Source organism: Pangasianodon hypophthalmus, chromosome 29, assembly GCF_027358585.1.
Source record: "Pangasianodon hypophthalmus isolate fPanHyp1 chromosome 29, fPanHyp1.pri, whole genome shotgun sequence".
Lineage (NCBI taxonomy): Eukaryota > Metazoa > Chordata > Actinopteri > Siluriformes > Pangasiidae > Pangasianodon > Pangasianodon hypophthalmus.
In genome coordinates, this window is record NC_069738.1 from 13,111,644 (window position 1) to 13,133,714 (window position 22,071).

General features: G+C 40.6%; 1 protein-coding gene and 9 non-coding genes across 11 annotated transcripts; 4 read left to right on the forward strand and 6 right to left on the reverse strand.

The window, feature by feature from the left end:
* Positions 1–972: 972 nt before the first annotated feature.
* trnav-cac (transfer RNA valine (anticodon CAC)) lies at positions 973–1,045 on the reverse strand. Its single transcript has one exon. It is a non-coding gene; the product is annotated as a tRNA-Val (tRNA).
* Positions 1,046–2,114: 1,069 nt separating this feature from the next.
* Positions 2,115–2,187, reverse strand: trnav-aac (transfer RNA valine (anticodon AAC)). Its single transcript has one exon. It is a non-coding gene; the product is annotated as a tRNA-Val (tRNA).
* A 257-nt stretch (positions 2,188–2,444) lies between these two features.
* trnag-ucc (transfer RNA glycine (anticodon UCC)) lies at positions 2,445–2,524 on the forward strand. Its single transcript has one exon. It is a non-coding gene; the product is annotated as a tRNA-Gly (tRNA).
* Positions 2,525–2,973: 449 nt separating this feature from the next.
* trnav-cac (transfer RNA valine (anticodon CAC)) lies at positions 2,974–3,046 on the reverse strand. The gene has a single exon. It is a non-coding gene; the product is annotated as a tRNA-Val (tRNA).
* A 1,069-nt stretch (positions 3,047–4,115) lies between these two features.
* trnav-aac (transfer RNA valine (anticodon AAC)) lies at positions 4,116–4,188 on the reverse strand. Its single transcript has one exon. It is a non-coding gene; the product is annotated as a tRNA-Val (tRNA).
* Positions 4,189–4,445: 257 nt separating this feature from the next.
* Positions 4,446–4,517, forward strand: trnag-ucc (transfer RNA glycine (anticodon UCC)). The gene has a single exon. It is a non-coding gene; the product is annotated as a tRNA-Gly (tRNA).
* Positions 4,518–4,966: 449 nt separating this feature from the next.
* Positions 4,967–5,039, reverse strand: trnav-cac (transfer RNA valine (anticodon CAC)). Its single transcript has one exon. It is a non-coding gene; the product is annotated as a tRNA-Val (tRNA).
* A 1,388-nt stretch (positions 5,040–6,427) lies between these two features.
* Positions 6,428–6,499, forward strand: trnag-ucc (transfer RNA glycine (anticodon UCC)). Its single transcript has one exon. It is a non-coding gene; the product is annotated as a tRNA-Gly (tRNA).
* A 444-nt stretch (positions 6,500–6,943) lies between these two features.
* trnav-cac (transfer RNA valine (anticodon CAC)) lies at positions 6,944–7,016 on the reverse strand. The gene has a single exon. It is a non-coding gene; the product is annotated as a tRNA-Val (tRNA).
* A 1,504-nt stretch (positions 7,017–8,520) lies between these two features.
* ing4 (inhibitor of growth family, member 4) lies at positions 8,521–17,854 on the forward strand. Of its 2 annotated transcripts, none has more exons than XM_026928406.3 (8): positions 8,521–8,805; positions 12,104–12,175; positions 12,297–12,463; positions 13,743–13,842; positions 13,951–14,065; positions 14,214–14,358; positions 15,461–15,522; positions 15,636–17,854. In XM_026928406.3, the coding sequence occupies exons 1-8, from the start codon at positions 8,769–8,771 to the stop codon at positions 15,673–15,675; spliced, it is 738 nt and encodes a 245-aa protein (XP_026784207.1). In that variant the 5' UTR covers positions 8,521–8,768; the 3' UTR covers positions 15,676–17,854. The 2 variants fall into 2 exon arrangements, with proteins under 2 accessions (XP_026784207.1, XP_026784206.1); XM_026928405.3 differs by having other exon boundaries at positions 8,522–8,805; positions 13,743–13,857.
* Positions 17,855–22,071: the final 4,217 nt, after the last annotated feature.

Consider the following 22,071-nt stretch of genomic DNA (forward strand, 5'->3'; position numbering starts at 1 on the left):
AAAGCTCGTTTCCCCCTGGTTTCACCAACGCACTACCTTTAACCTGGATGTTCAAGCACTGCAATGACAAGAAGGCTGTTACTGAAAGGCAATGGAACAACAGAACAGGAAGGAATCTGCTGCCTGCAAATGACTTGCTTGGACATGCCTTCAGCAGATTGTGCCATAGGCTTCTCTGCCTGCTTCTGAGAACTCGTTCTGCTTTCCACCTGCATTGTAAGAGGCACTTTGCAGGTTGGAATGACATCGTTCTCCACCTGGGCACGTTCGACCCATGAAGCGGGGAGAAAATGTAAAAAACGGGTGCCTCCACGTTCGCCTTTTGTTAGCGACAAGCTAGCCTGCTAACTGTGATGAGCCGACTGTGTAGAACAGCCGACTGTGTAGTCAATGTTTTAGATTTAGAGAGCAAATATGTCTATATTTTGATTGATCTAAAGCAAATACCTGTTTATACAGCCTACCGCATTGCAAGGTAAGTGACACTTTGTTGGGTTCTGGTGCTGTGTGCCGTCATGTCGACATCAGTCCCTAAACGGGGAAGGAACCGATAGTCGCGAAGACTTCCCCCTGTTGACGAATCGCAATTTCGACTTGAGGGGGCGTTTTCTTTGGCTTTTCCTGGTTGGAGGTGGGGCATTACAAGTTGCAACCTCGAGTCGAACGCATCATTACTCTTGTCTTCTGGAGCAACGAAAGCGCCACGCTTCCACATTCGGTGGAAATGAAGAGACTCCCTGTTTTTTCTTCAGCAGCTGTTATCTGCAAAACCGCAAAGGAGGGGAAACCGTTCCCACCCGCTTTAGGCCCGATGACCTTTTTCGCACGTGGGTGAACATGACGACTACTACTCTGCAGAAGAAACTGTTCCAGTCACGCTCAGGGTTTCACTTTCTGGCTGTTCCTAGAGGCCCTGATCCTACAGAGATGACAAGTGGACACGCATTAAAGCAAAGCTCAAAAGGGGCAGCTTGTTTCTGCCTGGTTTCGAACCAGGGACCTTTCGCGTGTGAGGCGAACGTGATAGCCACCACACTACAGAAACCGTGCACGAGCGCTTCAGCCACTCAGTTTGAGGTTGTTCCTAAAGGCACGGATGCTCCAGGGATCTGGACACTTATTCACTGCAAAGTTCGAACAACAAAGCTCATTTCCCCCTGGTTTCACCAACGCACTACCTTTAACCTGGATGTTCAAGCACTGCAATGACAAGAAGGCTGTTACTGAAAGGCAATGGAACAACAGAACAGGAAGGAATCTGCTGCCTGCAAATGACTTGCTTGGACATGCCTTCAGCAGATTGTGCCATAGGCTTCTCTGCCTGCTTCTGAGAACTCGTTCTGCTTTCCACCTGCATTGTAAGAGGCACTTTGCAGGTTGGAATGACATCGTTCTCCACCTGGGCACGTTCGACCCATGAAGCGGGGAGAAAATGTAAAAAACGGGTGCCTCCACGTTCGCCTTTTGTTAGCGACAAGCTAGCCTGCTAACTGTGATGAGCCGACTGTGTAGAACAGCCGACTGTGTAGTCAATGTTTTAGATTTAGAGAGCAAATATGTCTATATTTTGATTGATCTAAAGCAAATACCTGTTTATACAGCCTACCGCATTGCAAGGTAAGTGACACTTTGTTGGGTTCTGGTGCTGTGTGCCGTCATGTCGACATCAGTCCCTAAACGGGGAAGGAACCGATAGTCGCGAAGACTTCCCCCTGTTGACGAATCGCAATTTCGACTTGAGGGGGCGTTTTCTTTGGCTTTTCCTGGTTGGAGGTGGGGCATTACAAGTTGCAACCTCGAGTCGAACGCATCATTACTCTTGTCTTCTGGAGCAACGAAAGCGCCACGCTTCCACATTCGGTGGAAATGAAGAGACTCCCTGTTTTTTCTTCAGCAGCTGTTATCTGCAAAACCGCAAAGGAGGGGAAACCGTTCCCACCCGCTTTAGGCCCGATGACCTTTTTCGCACGTGGGTGAACATGACGACTACTACTCTGCAGAAGAAACTGTTCCAGTCACGCTCAGGGTTTCACTTTCTGGCTGTTCCTAGAGGCCCTGATCCTACAGAGATGACAAGTGGACACGCATTAAAGCAAAGCTCAAAAGGGGCAGCTTGTTTCTGCCTGGTTTCGAACCAGGGACCTTTCGCGTGTTACGCGAACGTGATAACCACTACACTACAGAAACCACGCGCGAGTGCGTCAGCCTCTCAGGTTGAGGTTGTTCCTAAAGGCACGGCTGCTGCAGAGATCTGGCCACTTATTCACCGCAAAGTTCAAACAACAAAGTTTGTTTCCGCCTGCTTTCGACCCAGGGACCTTTCGCCTGTGAGGCAAACGTGACCACACTACAAAAACCCCAACAAGCCTGCCAGTTTGCTGGTGCCTGTGGTCAGGCGAGACGTGTTTGAACATTCGTTCACCAGAGCGGCCGCGTCGTGCGCGGCGTTGGTGGTATGGTGGTATAGTGGTGAGCATAGCTGCCTTCCAAGCAGTTGACCCGGGTTCGATTCCCGGCCAACGCACTACCTTTAACCAGGATGTTCAAGCACGGCAATCACAAGAAGGCTGTTACTGAAAGGCAGTAGAACAACAGAACAGGAAGGCCTGCAAATTACTTGCTTGAATATGCATTCAGCAGATTGTGCCATAGGCTTCTCTGCCTGCTTCTGAGAACTCGTTCTGCTTTCCCCTGCATTGTAAGAGGCACTTTGCAGGTTGGAATGACATCGTTTTCCACCTGGGCACGTTCGACCCATGAAGCGGGGAGAAAATGTAAAAAAAACAAAAAAACGGGTGCCTCCATGTTCGCGACAAGCTGGCCTGCTAACTGTGATGAGTGGTGTATATCCCCAAACAGCCGTGACTGTTCCAGTCACCTTCAGGGTCTCACTTTCTGGCTGTTCCTAGAGGACCTGATCCTACAGAGATGACAAGTGGACACGCATTAAAGCAAAGCTCAAAAGGGGCAGCTTGTTTCTGCCTGGTTTCGAACCAGGGACCTTTCGCGTGTGAGGCGAACGTGATAGCCACTACACTACAGAAACCGTGCACGAGCGCTTCAGCCACTCAGTTTGAGGTTGTTCCTAAAGGCACGGATGCTCCAGGGATCTGGACACTTATTCACTGCAAAGTTCGAACAACAAAGCTCGTTTCCCCCTGGTTTCACCAACGCACTACCTTTAACCTGGATGTTCAAGCACTGCAATGACAAGAAGGCTGTTACTGAAAGGCAATGGAACAACAGAACAGGAAGGAATCTGCTGCCTGCAAATGACTTGCTTGGACATGCCTTCAGCAGATTGTGCCATAGGCTTCTCTGCCTGCTTCTGAGAACTCGTTCTGCTTTCCACCTGCATTGTAAGAGGCACTTTGCAGGTTGGAATGACATCGTTCTCCACCTGGGCACGTTCGACCCATGAAGCGGGGAGAAAATGTAAAAAACGGGTGCCTCCACGTTCGCCTTTTGTTAGCGACAAGCTAGCCTGCTAACTGTGATGAGCCGACTGTGTAGAACAGCCGACTGTGTAGTCAATGTTTTAGATTTAGAGAGCAAATATGTCTATATTTTGATTGATCTAAAGCAAATACCTGTTTATACAGCCTACCGCATTGCAAGGTAAGTGACACTTTGTTGGGTTCTGGTGCTGTGTGCCGTCATGTCGACATCAGTCCCTAAACGGGGAAGGAACCGATAGTCGCGAAGACTTCCCCCTGTTGACGAATCGCAATTTCGACTTGAGGGGGCGTTTTCTTTGGCTTTTCCTGGTTGGAGGTGGGGCATTACAAGTTGCAACCTCGAGTCGAACGCATCATTACTCTTGTCTTCTGGAGCAACGAAAGCGCCACGCTTCCACATTCGGTGGAAATGAAGAGACTCCCTGTTTTTTCTTCAGCAGCTGTTATCTGCAAAACCGCAAAGGAGGGGAAACCGTTCCCACCCGCTTTAGGCCCGATGACCTTTTTCGCACGTGGGTGAACAGGACGACTACTACTCTGCAGAAGAAACTGTTCCAGTCACGCTCAGGGTTTCACTTTCTGGCTGTTCCTAGAGGCCCTGATCCTACAGAGATGACAAGTGGACACGCATTAAAGCAAAGCTCAAAAGGGGCAGCTTGTTTCTGCCTGGTTTCGAACCAGGGACCTTTCGCGTGTTAGACGAACGTGATAACCACTACACTACAGAAACCACGCGCGAGTGCGTCAGCCTCTCAGGTTGAGGTTGTTCCTAAAGGCACGGCTGCTGCAGAGATCTGGCCACTTATTCACCGCAAAGTTCAAACAACAAAGTTTGTTTCCGCCTGCTTTCGACCCAGGGACCTTTCGCCTGTGAGGCAAACGTGACCACACTACAAAAACCCCAACAAGCCTGCCAGTTTGCTGGTGCCTGTGGTCAGGCGAGACGTGTTTGAACATTCGTTCACCGGAGCGGCCGCGTCGTGCGCGGCGTTGGTGGTATAGTGGTGAGCATAGCTGCCTTCCAAGCAGTTGACCCGGGTTCGATTCCCGGCCAACGCACTACCTTTAACCAGGATGTTCAAGCACGGCAATCACAAGAAGGCTGTTACTGAAAGGCAGTGGAACAACAGAACAGGAAGGCCTGCAAATTACTTGCTTGAATATGCATTCAGCAGATTGTGCCATAGGCTTCTCTGCCTGCTTCTGAGAACTCGTTCTGCTTTCCCCTGCATTGTAAGAGGCACTTTGCAGGTTGGAATGACATCGTTTTCCACCTGGGCACGTTCGACCCATGAAGCGGGGAGAAAATGTAAAAAAAACAAAAAAACGGGTGCCTCCATGTTCGCGACAAGCTGGCCTGCTAACTGTGATGAGTGGTGTATATCCCCAAACAGCCGTGACTGTTCCAGTCACCTTCAGGGTCTCACTTTCTGGCTGTTCCTAGAGGACCTGATCCTACAGAGATGACAAGTGGACACGCATTAAAGCAAAGCTCAAAAGGGGCAGCTTGTTTCTGCCTGGTTTCGAACCAGGGACCTTTCGCGTGTGAGGCGAACGTGATAGCCACTACACTACAGAAACCGTGCACGAGCGCTTCAGCCACTCAGTTTGAGGTTGTTCCTAAAGGCACGGATGCTCCAGGGATCTGGACACTTATTCACTGCAAAGTTCGAACAACAAAGCTCGTTTCCCCCTGGTTTCACCAACGCACTACCTTTAACCTGGATGTTCAAGCACTGCAATGACAAGAAGGCTGTTACTGAAAGGCAATGGAACAACAGAACAGGAAGGAATCTGCTGCCTGCAAATGACTTGCTTGGACATGCCTTCAGCAGATTGTGCCATAGGCTTCTCTGCCTGCTTCTGAGAACTCGTTCTGCTTTCCACCTGCATTGTAAGAGGCACTTTGCAGGTTGGAATGACATCGTTCTCCACCTGGGCACGTTCGACCCATGAAGCGGGGAGAAAATGTAAAAAACGGGTGCCTCCACGTTCGCCTTTTGTTAGCGACAAGCTAGCCTGCTAACTGTGATGAGCCGACTGTGTAGAACAGCCGACTGTGTAGTCAATGTTTTAGATTTAGAGAGCAAATATGTCTATATTTTGATTGATCTAAAGCAAATACCTGTTTATACAGCCTACCGCATTGCAAGGTAAGTGACACTTTGTTGGGTTCTGGTGCTGTGTGCCGTCATGTCGACATCAGTCCCTAAACGGGGAAGGAACCGATAGTCGCGAAGACTTCCCCCTGTTGACGAATCGCAATTTCGACTTGAGGGGGCGTTTTCTTTGGCTTTTCCTGGTTGGAGGTGGGGCATTACAAGTTGCAACCTCGAGTCGAACGCATCATTACTCTTGTCTTCTGGAGCAACGAAAGCGCCACGCTTCCACATTCGGTGGAAATGAAGAGACTCCCTGTTTTTTCTTCAGCAGCTGTTATCTGCAAAACCGCAAAGGAGGGGAAACCGTTCCCACCCGCTTTAGGCCCGATGACCTTTTTCGCACGTGGGTGAACAGGACGACTACTACTCTGCAGAAGAAACTGTTCCAGTCACGCTCAGGGTTTCACTTTCTGGCTGTTCCTAGAGGCCCTGATCCTACAGAGATGACAAGTGGACACGCATTAAAGCAAAGCTCAAAAGGGGCAGCTTGTTTTGAACCAGGGACCTTTCGCGTGTTAGGCAAACGTGATAACCACTACACTACAGAAACCACGCGTGAGTGCGTCAGCCTCTCAGGTTGAGGTTGTTCCTAAAGGCACGGCTGCTGCAGAGATCTGGCCACTTATTCACCGCAAAGTTCAAACAACAAAGTTTGTTTCTGCCTGCTTTCGACCCAGGGACCTTTCGCCTGTGAGGCAAACGTGACCACACTACAAAAACCCCAACAAGCCTGCCAGTTTGCTGGTGCCTGTGGTCAGGCGAGACGTGTTTGAACATTCGTTCACCGGAGCGGCCGCGTCGTGCGCGGCGTTGGTGGTATAGTGGTGAGCATAGCTGCCTTCCAAGCAGTTGACCCGGGTTCGATTCCCGGCCAACGCACTACCTTTAACCAGGATGTTCAAGCACGGCAATCACAAGAAGGCTGTTACTGAAAGGCAGTGGAACAACAGAACAGGAAGGCCTGCAGATTACTTGCTTGAATATGCATTCAGCAGATTGTGCCATAGGCTTCTCTGCCTGCTTCTGAGAACTCGTTCTGCTTTCCCCTGCATTGTAAGAGGCACTTTGCAGGTTGGAATGACATCGTTTTCCACCTGGGCACGTTCGACCCATGAAGCGGGGAGAAAATGTAAAAAAAAAAACGGGTGCCTCCATGTTCGCGACAAGCTGGCCTGCTAACTGTGATGAGTGGTGTATATCCCCAAACAGCCGTGACTGTTCCAGTCACCTTCAGGGTCTCACTTTCTGGCTGTTCCTAGAGGACCTGATCCTACAGAGATGACAAGTGGACACGCATTAAAGCAAAGCTCAAAAGGGGCAGCTTGTTTCTGCCTGGTTTCGAACCAGGGACCTTTCGCGTGTGAGGCGAACGTGATAGCCACTACACTACAAAAACCAAGAGCGAGTGCTTCAGCCTCTCGGGTGGAGGTTGTTGCGGTACCTGCAACAATCTAGTAATCTAGTAAATTTTCGTAGTAATATAGTAAATTTTAAAGTGTTGGACTAAAATACACAGTCATATTTTCTTAGTCCACTGCTCTTCTTTGACCAGGGATGGAAATAGGTGCAGATGAAGGTTAAATGTGTGTTAAATTTCTGACCAATTTCAAGGATTAATCTTTTAGTTTGTGAAACGTATAAATGGATTTATTGTATAAATGCAAATATACAATATACAGAAAGCAAAAACGAGAATTTACAGAGTCAATGAACAGAGTCGCAGCATATGACCTTTCCTGTTGTATAACCATACATTTTAATACCCCTGAGCCTCTTTGAAATGTATAAAGACCAGAGTACCCAATGGCAGAGACACTATGTGTTTTATTGCAGGATGGACCCCCAGTTGGTTAGCTCAACCTAAGGGGTTATATTTTATTTAGGTTCCTGAGAGTGAGTCTGTGAAACAATAGGAAAAGGTCTCCTGTTTAGACCAGGTGGTCTCAGTATGTATATGTGTGGGTGTAGGCGTGTGTGTGGGCGGAAGATCTTTCGAAAGAATCACACTTTGCAAAATATAAAACTGTATACTGTACTTGTTATTTCCTAAACTTGTATGACAGTTCCACTTTGCTCACATGCTCTGGTTATGATCAGTTCAGAATGGACCACAGCCTAGGAAATATTGTGTAAGTAAAATGGGAAATACACTATATGACCAAAAATATGTCGACACCTGACCATCAAACCCACATGTGCTTGTTAAACATCTCTTCCAAAACCATGGGCATTAATATGGAGTTGGCCCTCCCTTTGCAGCTATAACAGCCTCAGTTCTTCTGGGAAGGCTTTCCACTTGATTTTGGTGCATGGCTCTAAGGATTTGTGTTTATTCACCCACAAGAGCATTAGTTATGTCGGGAGAGAAGGTCGGCCATGCAGTCAGCGTTCCAGTTCATCCCAAAGGTCGAGTTCTTCCACTCTTGTCATGCTTGAACAGGTTTGGGCCTTTTAGTTCCAGTGAAGGAAAATCTTAATTTTACAGCATACAAAGTCATTCTAGACAATTGTGTACATACAACATTACGGCAACAATTTGGGGAAGACCCACATATGGGTGTGATGGATAGATGTCCACATATTTTTGGCCATATAGTGTAGATACATGAGTGAACATGTGCTGGGGTTGATAAAAACAGAAGTTGGAAAAGATGAAAATAAAAGGCAAGAGTAAATGATAAATAGAGTAGTAATATAAATGTATTTATGTATTTATTGACTATTTGATGCATTAAGAAATAATTAAAAGCATTGCTTTTTAAATTTTTTTTAAAATCAGTTTTTGTATTAAGCTATATTTGACTCATCAAGATGACTCTTATCGTTGTGCGCAAAAAAAAACCCAGATATCCTTTGTGGCCTCTCCGGGATTCCGTAATATTTTCATTAGCCAATTCATTGGTTTGCTGATCATTGTTTCGATTCTCGATGTATCTGCCCTTTCCAGGCCATACGGAAGCGCGCAGTTATCTCTAACAACTCAATCCGGCTAAACCAATCAAGTTTATCTCATGTGCCTTTGAAGAACCCTTAGCCAGTTTGGAATTATCACGATTAGTAAATCTGGCATACGTCGTGTTAATTTCGGATTTATTAAAAGACAAACGAAGCACGGAGCCCGGAACAACTTTTGTTTGTGTTTTCCAAGATGGCGGCTGGAATGTATCTGGAGCACTATCTGGACAGTAAGCCTTTTGTCTTGATTTGCATGCAGAGTGTTTTAAAGCAAATAATAAAAATTAATACACTTCACACAGTACAGTATTATTGAATTATAAGATCACAATAAACAGTCTTGTTCACCTTTCCAGATCATGAGACTGTGTTAGCTTGCCTAAGAGGTAACGCTATTCACAGTGTTAGCGAGCAAGCTAGTCAGTGTAACTTGCTAGAGGATTCTCTGTGCTTGTTGTTGTTGTTAATTTTAAATATTTAATGTAGCTTATACCGTAAGAGTTTAGTTATGTTCTCGAGCTGCTCAGAATTTGGCAACTATTTAAATGGTTAAGTCGTTAAAGTGCTTAAATGTAACTTACTAAAAGAACGAAGTGAAATGGCTTCCCTTGTTGAACATATAATCACTACATGAGCGAAAAAAGCAGTATTTATACCCTGTGTAGTTTCCCTCACTAGGGAACAGGGAGTGATTTTATATTTAGCCCTGTTTGTCACTTGAGCTAGCCAGCTAATATTTGAGCAACACCACCATCCCTACCTTAAGCAGCTAAAACATCTCAGACCACTAAAATCTCAATACAAGAAAGAAAAGAATATCCTTTCCTAAATTTGTCTCTAAAGCCCCCTTCCCCCTTAAAAGTGCCATAATATGTTGTATAAAATGTCTAATTTTATTATCTGACTCAATGTTGGGCCAGCAACTCACCCTAATCAGAAAGAATAGCTTTTCTTCTCTGTTAGATTTTCCTGTAGCTGCTGAGGAGGCTTTAGTGAATAATAAGTTTGCGGAATAATAAGAGTTTGAAAATAAGATGGAGTACACTTCGGTACAGTAAAAGAGAGCTATTCAAAATACTCACTGGTTTTTGACTGGTCCAAAGGAAGACTAAACTCAAAACTGTGGAAGAAATGACTGTCGAAAGGATGAGGAAAGGAGATGGGAAGACTCAGTGCCCTGGTGCTTGTTTTTTTCATATATATATATATTTATATATATATATATAAAGTTTTTAATCAGTTCAGTGACTGAGTTGATGCTTCTTTCCTATGTGATTCTATGTAAGTGGTAAGATCTCAAAAATATTGTTAATCTGCCACTGTGTTATCCACCAACTCTGCTTTATGTCACTGTATTGGTGAACATAAATGGCCTCATTTATCAAGCTGAATACGAATGGATTTGTTCACAAATCGTTCGTACAGGCATTTAAACAAGAAACTTAGTATTCATGAAAATCCTGCAAATTCTGAAAAAAACGTTCATATCCTACTCGTGCTCCTGAGTGTGTATACATTTACCCATAAGCTGACTGACTAATGTAACCTCGATTGATCAGCTTCCAATAATATAAATCACAACGTGTTACTGCACTTTATATATGGGTTAAAAGCCTGGATTAATTAAGTGAAGGAATTAACTAAATACATATTAACTGTGGAAAAAGCCAACAAAAATCCATCAATTAATAACAATAAGACCAGTCGTTCAATTAAGAATGTCGCTGTGTAAAAGGAGAACAGAATCAGGGGGCGAATTTTCCACAAAATCTTTTGATGCTGCTCAACACTTTCTTAGAGTCAGCACTAAGTGACAGACAAGTGGCCGATCTGGTATGTCTCAAGCTACAACATGCCATATTTACACTTCCTGCTTTTCCTACACGCCATCGAGGAGGTCGCACTGGCACGTTCTGGTCGAGAGTCAACGAAACACTTTGCTTTGAATAAAAATAGCAGTTTCCCCGTGTTATGTGTTTGGTGTCCACAATCACTTGGGTACAGTAATTATTTTCCCCTCCAGTTTCATGACTAACCGTTTTCTTTTCACTTCCCTTAATTCACATCTAATTTACCTTTTCTGTAATTTTGCTCCAGATTTTGCTGTTACTCTGTTAAACAATCTATATTTTTGTTAGCATAGATGTGAGTCAAAATAACTTTCACATCTACCATCTGAGATTACATTTACTCTCCATTTCAGTTCCGTCACCTTTGCCTTTTATGGGGTTTTGTGGGCGTCGCCAAATGCACATCAGATGTGCCATGTGGGCACCTGGTCATTTACAGGTGATTGGCATTTATAAACACATGAGTGCGAAGAAACTTCTGAAAGTTTTGCAAAACCGGTGAAAATTTTTAGTTAAGTTTGGCTTACGCAAACATTTACAGACGATTTCACAAAATGATTAATAAATCAGGTCCATTGTTACTTAACTATGTACTTATTTGTTGTTTGTTTGAGCTGGGAGGGTGCTATCCAGGGTGATGGTGCTGAAACTTGTGTGAACTGCAGCAAGACACCAGCTATTATTATTTTTCTTTAGATGCTTGTTAAAAAACTAAGCTTACGTTATCACCTCGGGAAAGGTGAGGTACCCACACTTTGGGAAGACATTCTTATAGTTCTCATTGACTCATTGAAATTGCGGCGGGCGGCAATTTCAGCATTTTTATCCTTTCATTGACTGTTACAGAAATAACCAGCTTTCATAGCTTTAATGAATAGTAGGGCTCTGTAAAATCTTGCTTTAATACCTAATTGTAGAACCCCGGTGTAGAGGAAGACTCTGGAAACAAGTGGAATTTTAACAGAGCTCTGGGCTCACGTTTATTCAGTGCTTTTCAGCACGCTTTCAAAAAACTCAACAAAATCAAAACACTCAACAGAAACTGGTCTGTCCCGGACTCACAGCTTTCACTGCGCCAAGTTCAAGTTCATGCTGTGTGTGTGTTATGTGAGACTCGCAATTTCTGCTAGCTATCTCGCACTCTCTCTCTCTCTCTCTCTCTCTCTCTCTTTCTCTTTCTCTCTCGCTGGTTATGGGAGTCACCGAAAACACAAACAGACACAAATAAGTAGACTGGCGGTAATACGACACAGACGAGAATCATCATGCGTTACCTGCCGGTTCAGCCCACCTCCTCTTCGTCCACAGCTGACGCTTCACCACGCCCATGCCACCACACTAATATAATAAAATTCCATTGTTATCTATGTGAACATGGTTCTATTTAGTACATTTCCCTATATTTGTAGTTGTGGCAGGAGCGAACTTTTGTGACATGAATGTTTGATGAGTCATATCAAACTCTTTTCCCTACTCAGCTAACATTTATTACAAGTTTAGTCTCATGTATGGAGTCTGTCACTGTCTATTTTTAAGCTTTGACTGTAAATCATTTTACTTTTTTATTTGCAGGAAAAGGTCAAACGCGCAGAATGCCGTGCTTTTATGCTATTTCACATAAGCAAGGTTGATTTTGTGTTTTGACTCTTTTTTTTCTTTCTTTTTTTCCTGTCTTTAGGTATAGAGAACCTTCCCTTTGAGCTTCAAAGGAATTTTCAGCTCATGCGAGACTTGGACCAGCGGACTGAGGGTAAAGCGTGGCAGTAACTGTTAGTGAGAATGAAACCGTCTTTGTTAAACACAATGGCTATTTTTAGTTATGGAATTATTGTATGTTTTTTTTTGTTGTTGTTGTTGCTGCTTCATTTTAGATCTGAAGGGACAGATTGATTCCCTAGCTCGTGACTACACAGCAAATGCCCGGACCCTGTCCTCAGAGCAGAAACTGTCTCTCCTGAGGCAGATCCAGCAGTCCTATGGAAAGTGCAAAGAGTTTGGAGACGACAAGGTCCAGCTGGCCATGCAGACGTACGAGATGGTCTGTTCCTGAAACTTCATTAATAATCACACAGTAGCATAAAATCTCATTTATAAACATGGATTCTAGGGCTGGGTATGGTCAATTATGTCACAGTACTCTTTTCTGAGATAACTTCTATATCCTGTTATTTATAACTTTCTTTATTAATGATTACCAACTAAATGGAATTGAATGGAAGCAGCCGATGAATACAAAAGAAAATACTTAATCTTTAAAATTGTACATTTTTAACAGATTCTCAGTGTTAGAATGTAGTTTTTGTTTTTTAATGTTTTAATGCAGCACTTCTGTTTTGCCGGCAGTTCGTTAGCTAATGTGTATATTGTGATGCATATTGTGTATGGTGCAGATATCTTAGGCATCGTGCTATGATTTTTATTTTTTTTTTTCCTCATATTGCTCACCCTGGATTCTACATTGCAGTCTAGTCCTTAATATTCTTTTTTAAAGGCCTAAATGCTCTAGATAAATGCGAAATGAAATATGTCAAATTTCCATTCAATTCAATTTTATTTGTATAGCGCTTTTAACAATGACTTTTTATTTATATTGCAGCTTGCATATATATATATATATATATATATATATATATATATATATATATATATATATATATATATATATATATATATATATATATATATAATATATGTGTGTGTGTGTAAAAAGTATCAAAGTGCCTTACAGGATGTGCAAAAAAAAAAAAAAAAAAAGTATGCAAAATTGTACTAAGAATGCTCAAATATCAAATTATGTATAACATAAAGACATTTCAGTGTATCAGTAACCCCAGGGTTTATTTATTTTACCCTTTTTCCCTGTTAACCTCTACTGCGAGAACTGAGTCTTACAATTTACTGAACTCCATTCAAATAACATGGTTATAATATGGGTGAGAAATCAGGGACACTGTAACCGTTTAACTTGCAGGTATTGCAGAAATATCGATGTTCATTCATTGGTAGCTTGTACTGTAAGCTCTAGTGTAATGTGACATTGTAACATTCATTACATACATTATAACCTACATATTACAACCAAAATACAGGCATGTTAAGGAATTATGGTAGTTTTAGAAAATTATTGATTGTGAATCTTTTTCTAAATTCGTAAATAAAAAAGTAAATATGTTTTAACTTTACCACCCGTATACTGCATTCTCTTGTAGAACTGTTATACATTTAAAGGCTTAATCTGTTTAATAATTAAAGCTGTTTTGTTCCCTTACTGCATTGTAGGTCTGAGTAATTCTGCTTGCTTTTTTTTTTTTCTTAAGGTGGATAAGCACATCCGGAGGCTGGACACAGACTTGGCCCGTTTTGAGGCGGACCTCAAAGAAAAGCAGATAGAAAGCACAGACTACGATTCTACCTCCAGTAAGGGAAACAAGAGTAAGCGCTAATCATTATGCTTATGCATAAAATGATTGTGTTCATTTATTTATTATGATTATAATTATTACTACAATACTTGCTCGTTTGAAGGTGACCTTCGGGGGCCTAAGGAGAAAAAGGTGTCTCGCACCAGGTCAAAGGTCAAGAACTCGGATGATGACTGCAGTCCTAAGAGTGGCCAGAAGAAAGTCAAGCTAACGCAAACGTAAGATGACATCGTAAGATGACATCACAAGATGATTGGCCTTTGTTTCTAACCTTGTATCACTTTTTTTCTGTTGCATTTGTATACTAGGAATAATCATTGTTCAAATGTAAAACATTTTTCTAATTTTTTTTTTCCCCTAATGCAGAACTGAGTTCTCTTCTCCGGCTGTGAATTTCGGCAATGTTCACCCCTCAGATGTGCTGGACATGCCAGTGGACCCGAATGAGCCAACGTACTGTCTGTGCCACCAGGTCTCCTATGGAGAGATGATTGGCTGTGACAACACTGATGTGAGTTAAATGTCTTATTTGTTTCTTAATTAAATCCTCTTTGTGCTCTTTTTAGAGTTATGTGAACCTAGATTTTGAGTTTGATCGATCAAATGGACTCTTCATTCTGGGAGTTAAAGATGGCTTGCATTGGTCATAGATAAAAACAGCTCTTACTGCTGTCAGTGTCTGCTGCAAGTGCACATTAGATGACTCATTGTTTTACTTTTGATAATTTTATCTATGTTTTGCTCCCAGTTAATAACTCATGTTAATCATTAGATGCCCGAGTTCTTTCTTATTTCTTGGTTATTTCTTCCTGTACAAATGTAATGGTAATGTAAAGGTCTGTGAATTTCTCCGTGACATGAACCGTATTGTGAAGTATATTGGCAGACAGCATTAAACAAGGATAATCCATAATCGTAAGGTGGGGAAAACAGGGGAGGAGGGAAAATATATTAAAATGATGTACAAAACTTGGGTGTAACTTACAAAATGAGACAATAAATGCATGATATGTTTTCGCAAAGATACTTTTAATCAAGGAGTAAACACAGAACAGGTGAACACAGTAGAGCAGTAGAGCAGCAAATCAATCACAGGACAGGATTAGACATTGCAAAATATAAACTAAAGCACATGTACGACAAAGAACATGTACATACGGAAAGGGGGAAATCATGACAATCTACTAGTAGCTTTACACTGTAGCAGTAAAATTGTTTTGTTTTTTTTTCCTCATTTTGTCCATTCTGTGGAGGGTTTGTGTTCTTATCTATTCGTTCTTCAGATTCTAAGATGGAAGGTACTATAAGTAGAAGGATTTCTCAATTTGGGATTTTTTCATTTGTTTATTTATTTATTTTTTTTAAAAAATTGCATTTTTTTTTTATTTAGTCTTTTTTCCCCAAGCAGTTGACACATTTAAAACTACAATAGTCACACTATTATATGAAAAATGTTATAAAACACCACATATCTATTACAAATACGGCACTTTTTGTTGACTGTTAGACTTGGGTATCATAAAGGAAGATTTTGGCATAGACCTCTGAGGGTACAGGGATATGATGTTTGTGTGTGTGTGTGTGTGTGTGCGTGTGTATTTTTGTCTCTACAGTGCTCCATTGAGTGGTTTCACTTTGCCTGTGTGGGCCTGACCACCAAGCCCAGGGGAAAATGGTGAGTGGTCATGTGATTTGAAAATGTATCTCTGAACCTTTATAGTAGGACAAGGTTGAACTGTTTGTTTGTTTTTTTTTAAAAAAAATTATCTGTTTTTCTTACCCATATAGGTACTGCCCAAGATGTTCACAGGAGCGTAAGAAAAAGTGAACATTCTTTGAAGAAAAAAAAATGAGAGAGATATGGAATATGGCAGAGAATGAGGTAGAAAGAAAAGGAAATGAGGTGCAAAGCGCCTCCCCCCAAACTCTCTATAGACACTAATATAGATTCATGCTCTGCTTAATCTGGTGCTTGTCCTCCTCCCTTCTATCCTCACTTTCTTCTCTCTGTACAACAGAAAGTAGGGATGACGGATGGACGAAGGAGCTGTAGTTATGACTGTAGCTTAATTTATGGTTCCAGTAATGACCGTTACTTGTATTTTTGTTACTTTGCTTTTTATATACATGTTTACTTTGGTTTTGAATGGTTGTTATATTGTTTGGTTGCTTTTTTAAAATATTCTTTTCTTTGTATAGTTACACAAACACAGCAGTAGATAAATCAGGGAGCATGACACTCAGTCCTTAAGTATGGTATCTACTAGGCGTCCTTACTTGCTGTTCTTTACCAAACGGTTTCAAGTCAAACACTGGCACAAAGTGATCCTATACAAACGTAGTTCATCTTAGAGACTGTTTTTAAAACTCTGACATTCTCATTTCATTTTTCATTCCTTTGGGATCGTTTTCTCAGTACTGGATATGTGCGTCCACTTTAGCTACCTTTCCCCACTTGGGTACCTTGGAAAAAGTATTTGGGGATAAGCTGAGCTTCACAGCGAGTTTGATACTTGCACACAATGCACATAAACCAGTGACTTTCACTTGTAGGTTGCTAACCCACATTTCAGGTTTATTCCACAACTAGCTGCTGTGAAGGAAATTTCCTCTGGTGCTCATAATGGTTCACTATTCAATGAACTGAACTTTCCAGAATCTAATGGATAGCATTAACACAAAACAGTGACGAAGTGCTGGATAGAATGGTTTTACATTGTGATGTTGCATTCATGTAACAATGCTTATAAGTTCCTTTGTGTATTAATCCCGCTGTATTACAATACAAGCTGCGAACAAAAACGGTTGTATTTGACCTCTAATATCGACTTTTATATTCTGTTTGACTGGATTTTGGTGCTCTTGCGGATATTAAATAATAGGTGATTGCTTAAAGGGCATGAAAGTAAATATTACACTCATGTTAATCTCTCCATCACATGGCTGGTGCCAGAGGTTAAGGTGCTGTTGTCCATAGATCACAACTTCTATTTAAAACTTGGCTTCAATATTTAATACATATTTTGCTAACACTTTATTTGAAGGGTACCTACATAGGGTCTTTAACACATCCATAAGCTATGCATAAATATTTTATAAAGCAGTGCTGGGTGGGGAGCTTATGAAAGGCTTATGTCAAAACTCGTGAGCTTACAGAGGTTTCGTGTGACTCTGTCTTTACATATAAGAGAGAAGAGAGACTAACATTTCCTCATCTTTAATTATTATGTGTAGACACAACACTTGTTGCTGTAATTTTTTTTATCCTAATATTGCAGATTATTCATTTGTTTTTACTAATGGAACATTGAAAAAGGTGTAGATGTTCTACAGAGCAGTGTTATTAATACAAACTTAATACCACTTTAGTTTTAGAGCATTAAAATCATTCATTTTTTGACAAGGTTGTCATAAAAATGTAAAGTTGTGTTGGAATGATTCTTTATAATAGTTTTCAAAACAAATTGAACCACACATGAAACACTTCACTTGAACAGCATTCGATTCCATGCTCCTGTAAGAAGTAGATACAGTACATACTCCTAACAAAAGGACAGATGAAAGGTGGACACTAAATAAGACAACAGAATAATTTCCAAGATAAAAAGTACAGATTTCACAGTCAACCCATAATGACAACTGAGGCCTCTTTTCTCTTTCATGTAAAGACAAAGCAATATGTTTCACAAAAACTTTTTATCTTACAGGTTTTGACCTAAATCCTCTAGTATTGCTTTGTAAAAGATTTATCCCATCCTAAAATAAAGTGTTACCCATAGTTTGTAGTATATCTTTAATTAAGTGTGCTTATTTAGGCTGATTTACTATCACAAAGCATTGTGTGTGTGTTATTAGAATATGATATCAGCCTTAAGGTGGAATTTGCATGAAGTGTTAGTGAAGGTACTTTGATTGTAATTTGATTGTTACAGAAGTTTATACTAATGTCAGATACTCTGTTTAGTGTCTTCCATGTTGACTGAACAACGCCTGATGTCTGGAATGGATTTGTGTGTGTGTGTGGTCTTTATTGTAATCTTTTCTGAGTTGAACATGAGAATATTGCAGTTAAATAATTGCTTGGAAACATGAATGGCAATCAGTTTTCTTTATTTCCCTAAATACTTATTCCAGCAGAAGGCAATAGAATTCATTAATTCTTTTTACAGCTCCACCACTAGGTGGTAGAGGCATTAATGCTGCATTCGACTAGAGGTTGTAACTCGTAATTCCCAACCTCTTTCCAGGGGGAAAAAAACAAAGAAACCCCCCCTCAACTCCTTCTTACTCAGGAATTTGCAATGATCTCCTCAACCCTGAGTCAACCTCCGAGTTCAGCAAGTGACGTCAAAACAACATGGCTGATCACGGCATCAGCAGTAAAGTATTTGCTTTAGAGCAATCCACATACAGACATATTCACCTTGTCAAATCTTTAACACGAACTATACAGTTCACTGTATACATCACTCATCACAGTTAGCTGGCTAGCTTGTTGCTGACAAAAGACGAACATGGAGGTGTCCATGTTTTTTCCACACTTTGTAGCTCGAATGTCCAGAGGTCAGAAATGGCAGTAATTCTAAGTTTCAAATTTCCACTTCTGAGGTAAGTGGAATGCAGCATATATATTCAGGTTGTCTGTGTGTCCTTCCATCTGTGCATATGTCTGTCCGAGATTCTTATTAGCAAGAGCAAGTGGTTGAATGCTTGTAGGATTTATATGGAATTATCATCGTAACCAGTTGATGAACTGATTAGATGATCCAAATAGGGTCACAGCCAGGTCAAATGTCTGAGGTTTTTTTTCCAATAGTGCCCTTCTTCTTTGAAGTATATGTTAAAGATATTTGAAGTATACAGTTTATTAAGGATATTTGAGGCATACAAATTAGTAACGAAAAGGATTAGACTTCTAATCCTAGTGGAGGCATCCTTCTCAACACCGTTGGCATAGAGTTCTACTTGCTCCGTACTGTGGAGTCACGGTGGCAACAGAAGTTCAGTCCAGACTTCTTATGTCAGTCACACATTCCAGCTCCTCATGGGGGATCCCTAGACATTCCCAAGCCGCCTGGGAGATATAATCTCTCCAGCAGGTCTTGGGTCTCTCCTGGGATCTGTGTTCGGTGTGCCTGATACAGCATGTAGCAGGAGCTGACCAGGGGGCGTACTTTTATGGTGCCCAAACCACCTCAGCTGACTTCACAGGTCAAAGGAGCTCTACTCTTTGGCTCTCCATCCTATTCACCCTGTCACAGAGAGTAAAGCAGAGGAACCTCCTTTCATTACAAATACACATAGAGATCCAAATAGAGCAAGTTCCATGAATAAAGTGAAGCAGGAATACACCCTGGATAGGCTCCCAGTCCATCACAGAGCACCATGCGCACACACACATTCACACACTCTTTCACATCGATGTGCTAAGTGATGATATTCTAAGTTGTGTAACACATCTAGATGTAAAATATCAGGAAATGAAAGCTGAAATTCTGATCTATCAGAATCTCATATTCATCTTTTGATCTGAGACCCAAATATCTCTGCTGTGTGTAGAAATATATATATATATATATATATATATATATATATATATATATATATATTATAATGTACACTTTCTTCTTAGAATTTACTTCAATTAATGGTCGTTTTGCTCTGTTTTTCAGTGTGAGAATAAGCTAATTAACCACAAAGGCATTTTTTTCTATAACCTTTTTTACACACCTTTACCAATGGTGCCAATAATTCTGGAGCTGTCTATATTACCTATGGAGCTATGGTCTTGTATTTAAACATCATTGGAACCATAATCGGAATCGTATTTTGGTAAGATGATTACAAAATGAAACTTTTTGGCCATGCACACCATCAACGTGCTTGGCAGACTTCAAGGAAACGCTCCTGATATCCACTGAAGGTAAGGTGGTGGATCATTAATCCTTTGGGGCTTTGTTGAACCTGGTGAAGAGGCTCTTGTGAGGACTGATGGCATCACAAATTCTGTAAAGTACCGTAATATTTTAGCTCAAACCCTGGTTGCCTCACTCAGAAGGTTAAGGCTTGGCCATAGACTGATGCTTTACCAAGACAACTACCCCAAATACACATCCAAATAAACACAGTAATGGTTGTAGAGACACAAAATCAATGTTTTGCAACAGACATATCTGGACTAAAATGGACTTGGAAACAAAGGATGCCCATGGAACTATCTCTGGCAAATAAGAACAGGATGAGAGGTTTATACATAATATCAATAAGAATATCTTAACATGCATTATTTTATCATTTCTGTTGCTTGTAATAATGAAGGAACATCACAGTGATGATCAGAGTGAGACATTGTCAGGAGTTTCAGGAGGTGGTTTCTCACTCTGACTCAAACAAGAATTTGTACTTCGAGAGTGTGAAGGTTTCATTTTAGAACCTTAGCAAAGACTGTTCTGGGACAATTTTCTGAAGGCGTGACACACACGGCAGTTATGCTGCCATTTGAACAGCCATTTCAGTCAAATACACTGGACACATCTCAGCTGTGTTTCTCTACATCCTACTTAAAGAGCATTTAAATTTTGATTTTTTTACATTTTAATTTGAGAGAGACATCTGTTTAATCATTAATGTAATTAGCTAGTTCGAGAGCTAGCTACCTAGTTAGGTTGTTAAAAGTTCATGCGTTACTGAACATATTTCATTTGCTTGAGTGTAGATTGTTAGTAGGAAAAAGGCAAAATTGATGTAGTTAAATATAACACAAAATTATACAGATTACCTACAAGTTAAATTATTTTTATTAACTTACAGTCAAATCTCCATCTGCACCCATCACAAAACACCATTTCCCATGATTCTCAGCACAACAACAGTTCGCCTCACATGACCCGTCCTTTGACCCATGTTCCCATTCACAATTACCAGATTCGTAATTAGCGCTACAAGCCAGGAAATGCAACAGTGTAGTGATGTCAGTGGGTCATCGATTTGACGCAGTTATTGCAAGCAAGGGATATGCAACCAAATATTAACTGTTTAGATTCTATCTGTTCCAATACTTTTGCTCAACTAAAAATTAGGTGTTCTGCCACCGAACGTGCCATGTTCTAAGTTGTTTAACACATCTAGATGTAAATATCAGGAAATGAAAGCTGAAATTCTGATCTATCATATCATATTTATCATATAACATATAGTCCCCTCTGAAAGTAGTGGAATGGCAAGAAATATATGAAAGAAATATAACCTATGAAATATATATATATATATATATATATATATATATATATATATATATATATATATATATATATATTTGTGTGTGTGCGCGTGAGTTCTGGTATATGCCTCTTCTCACCTAAACTTAAAATTTAAATACATTTTAAATAATTGAACTAAGCCTGAAGGCACTGCATTAACTAGAGATTTAAACTCTCTCAGGTATAGGAAAACTATGTACAGACAAGAATTCCTCATAAGAAAGTGAGAAATTGCAATCATTTCCTATTTCCAATACCTCAACCATTTGTGGACTTGCTGTATGTGTACTTACATTCAAATGATTCTTGAGGATTGCTCTGTGAGGAGAAAAGTTATGGACATTACACAACTTCCAAGCTGAAAGGGCCTGATGGTGAAATTTTGATCACTTTACAGGTAATTTGGAAGGCATATAATTACATTTTTAGCAAACACTCCAAACTTTCAATTTTATCAAAAACAGCATTAGGGAAAAAAACCAGACTGAGTCATGGCTAACTAAACTTTTTTTCAGCCAGTTAATTCTAAAAGTATTAATAACATCTACAAAAACCTTAAGCCCATCTACTGATCTTCTATTAGACAAGACAGATTTATTAATTTTGTGAGGTTTGTGCTTCCAGATAAAGTTGAACTTTTTTATTAAAGATTTCTGAGTTACAAAATAGAATATAACAAAACAAAAAATATACATATAAGTATCACATTAAGAGAGTGGTGCAAATAATATAAGACATGACCTATTGTTTCAGCAATAAAGTAATTAGAGTACAACTTGGAAAATGTCACCATAATGTTTCAATAATAAGCTTATTATTATTAGTATTATTATTATCATTATTATTATTAATGTGATATTTTCCCAAAATATTGAAATAGTTTATAACATATGTAAATGACATTTTTTTTTATAACAGAATAACAGATGACATTTTCGGGGAGGGAAAAAAAGACCACTCTAATT

Excerpts from the sequence above, each read along its gene's own strand:
- ing4 (XM_026928405.3), top strand. The coding sequence starts at position 8,769 with ATGGCGGCTGGAATGTATCTGGAGCACTATCTGGACA. Across the intron at positions 12,176-12,296 it reads CTTGGACCAGCGGACTGAGG|ATCTGAAGGGACAGATTGAT; the intron begins GTAAAGCGTGGC and ends GCTTCATTTTAG. Across the intron at positions 13,858-13,950 it reads CTCCAGTAAGGGAAACAAGA|GTGACCTTCGGGGGCCTAAG; the intron begins GTAAGCGCTAAT and ends GCTCGTTTGAAG.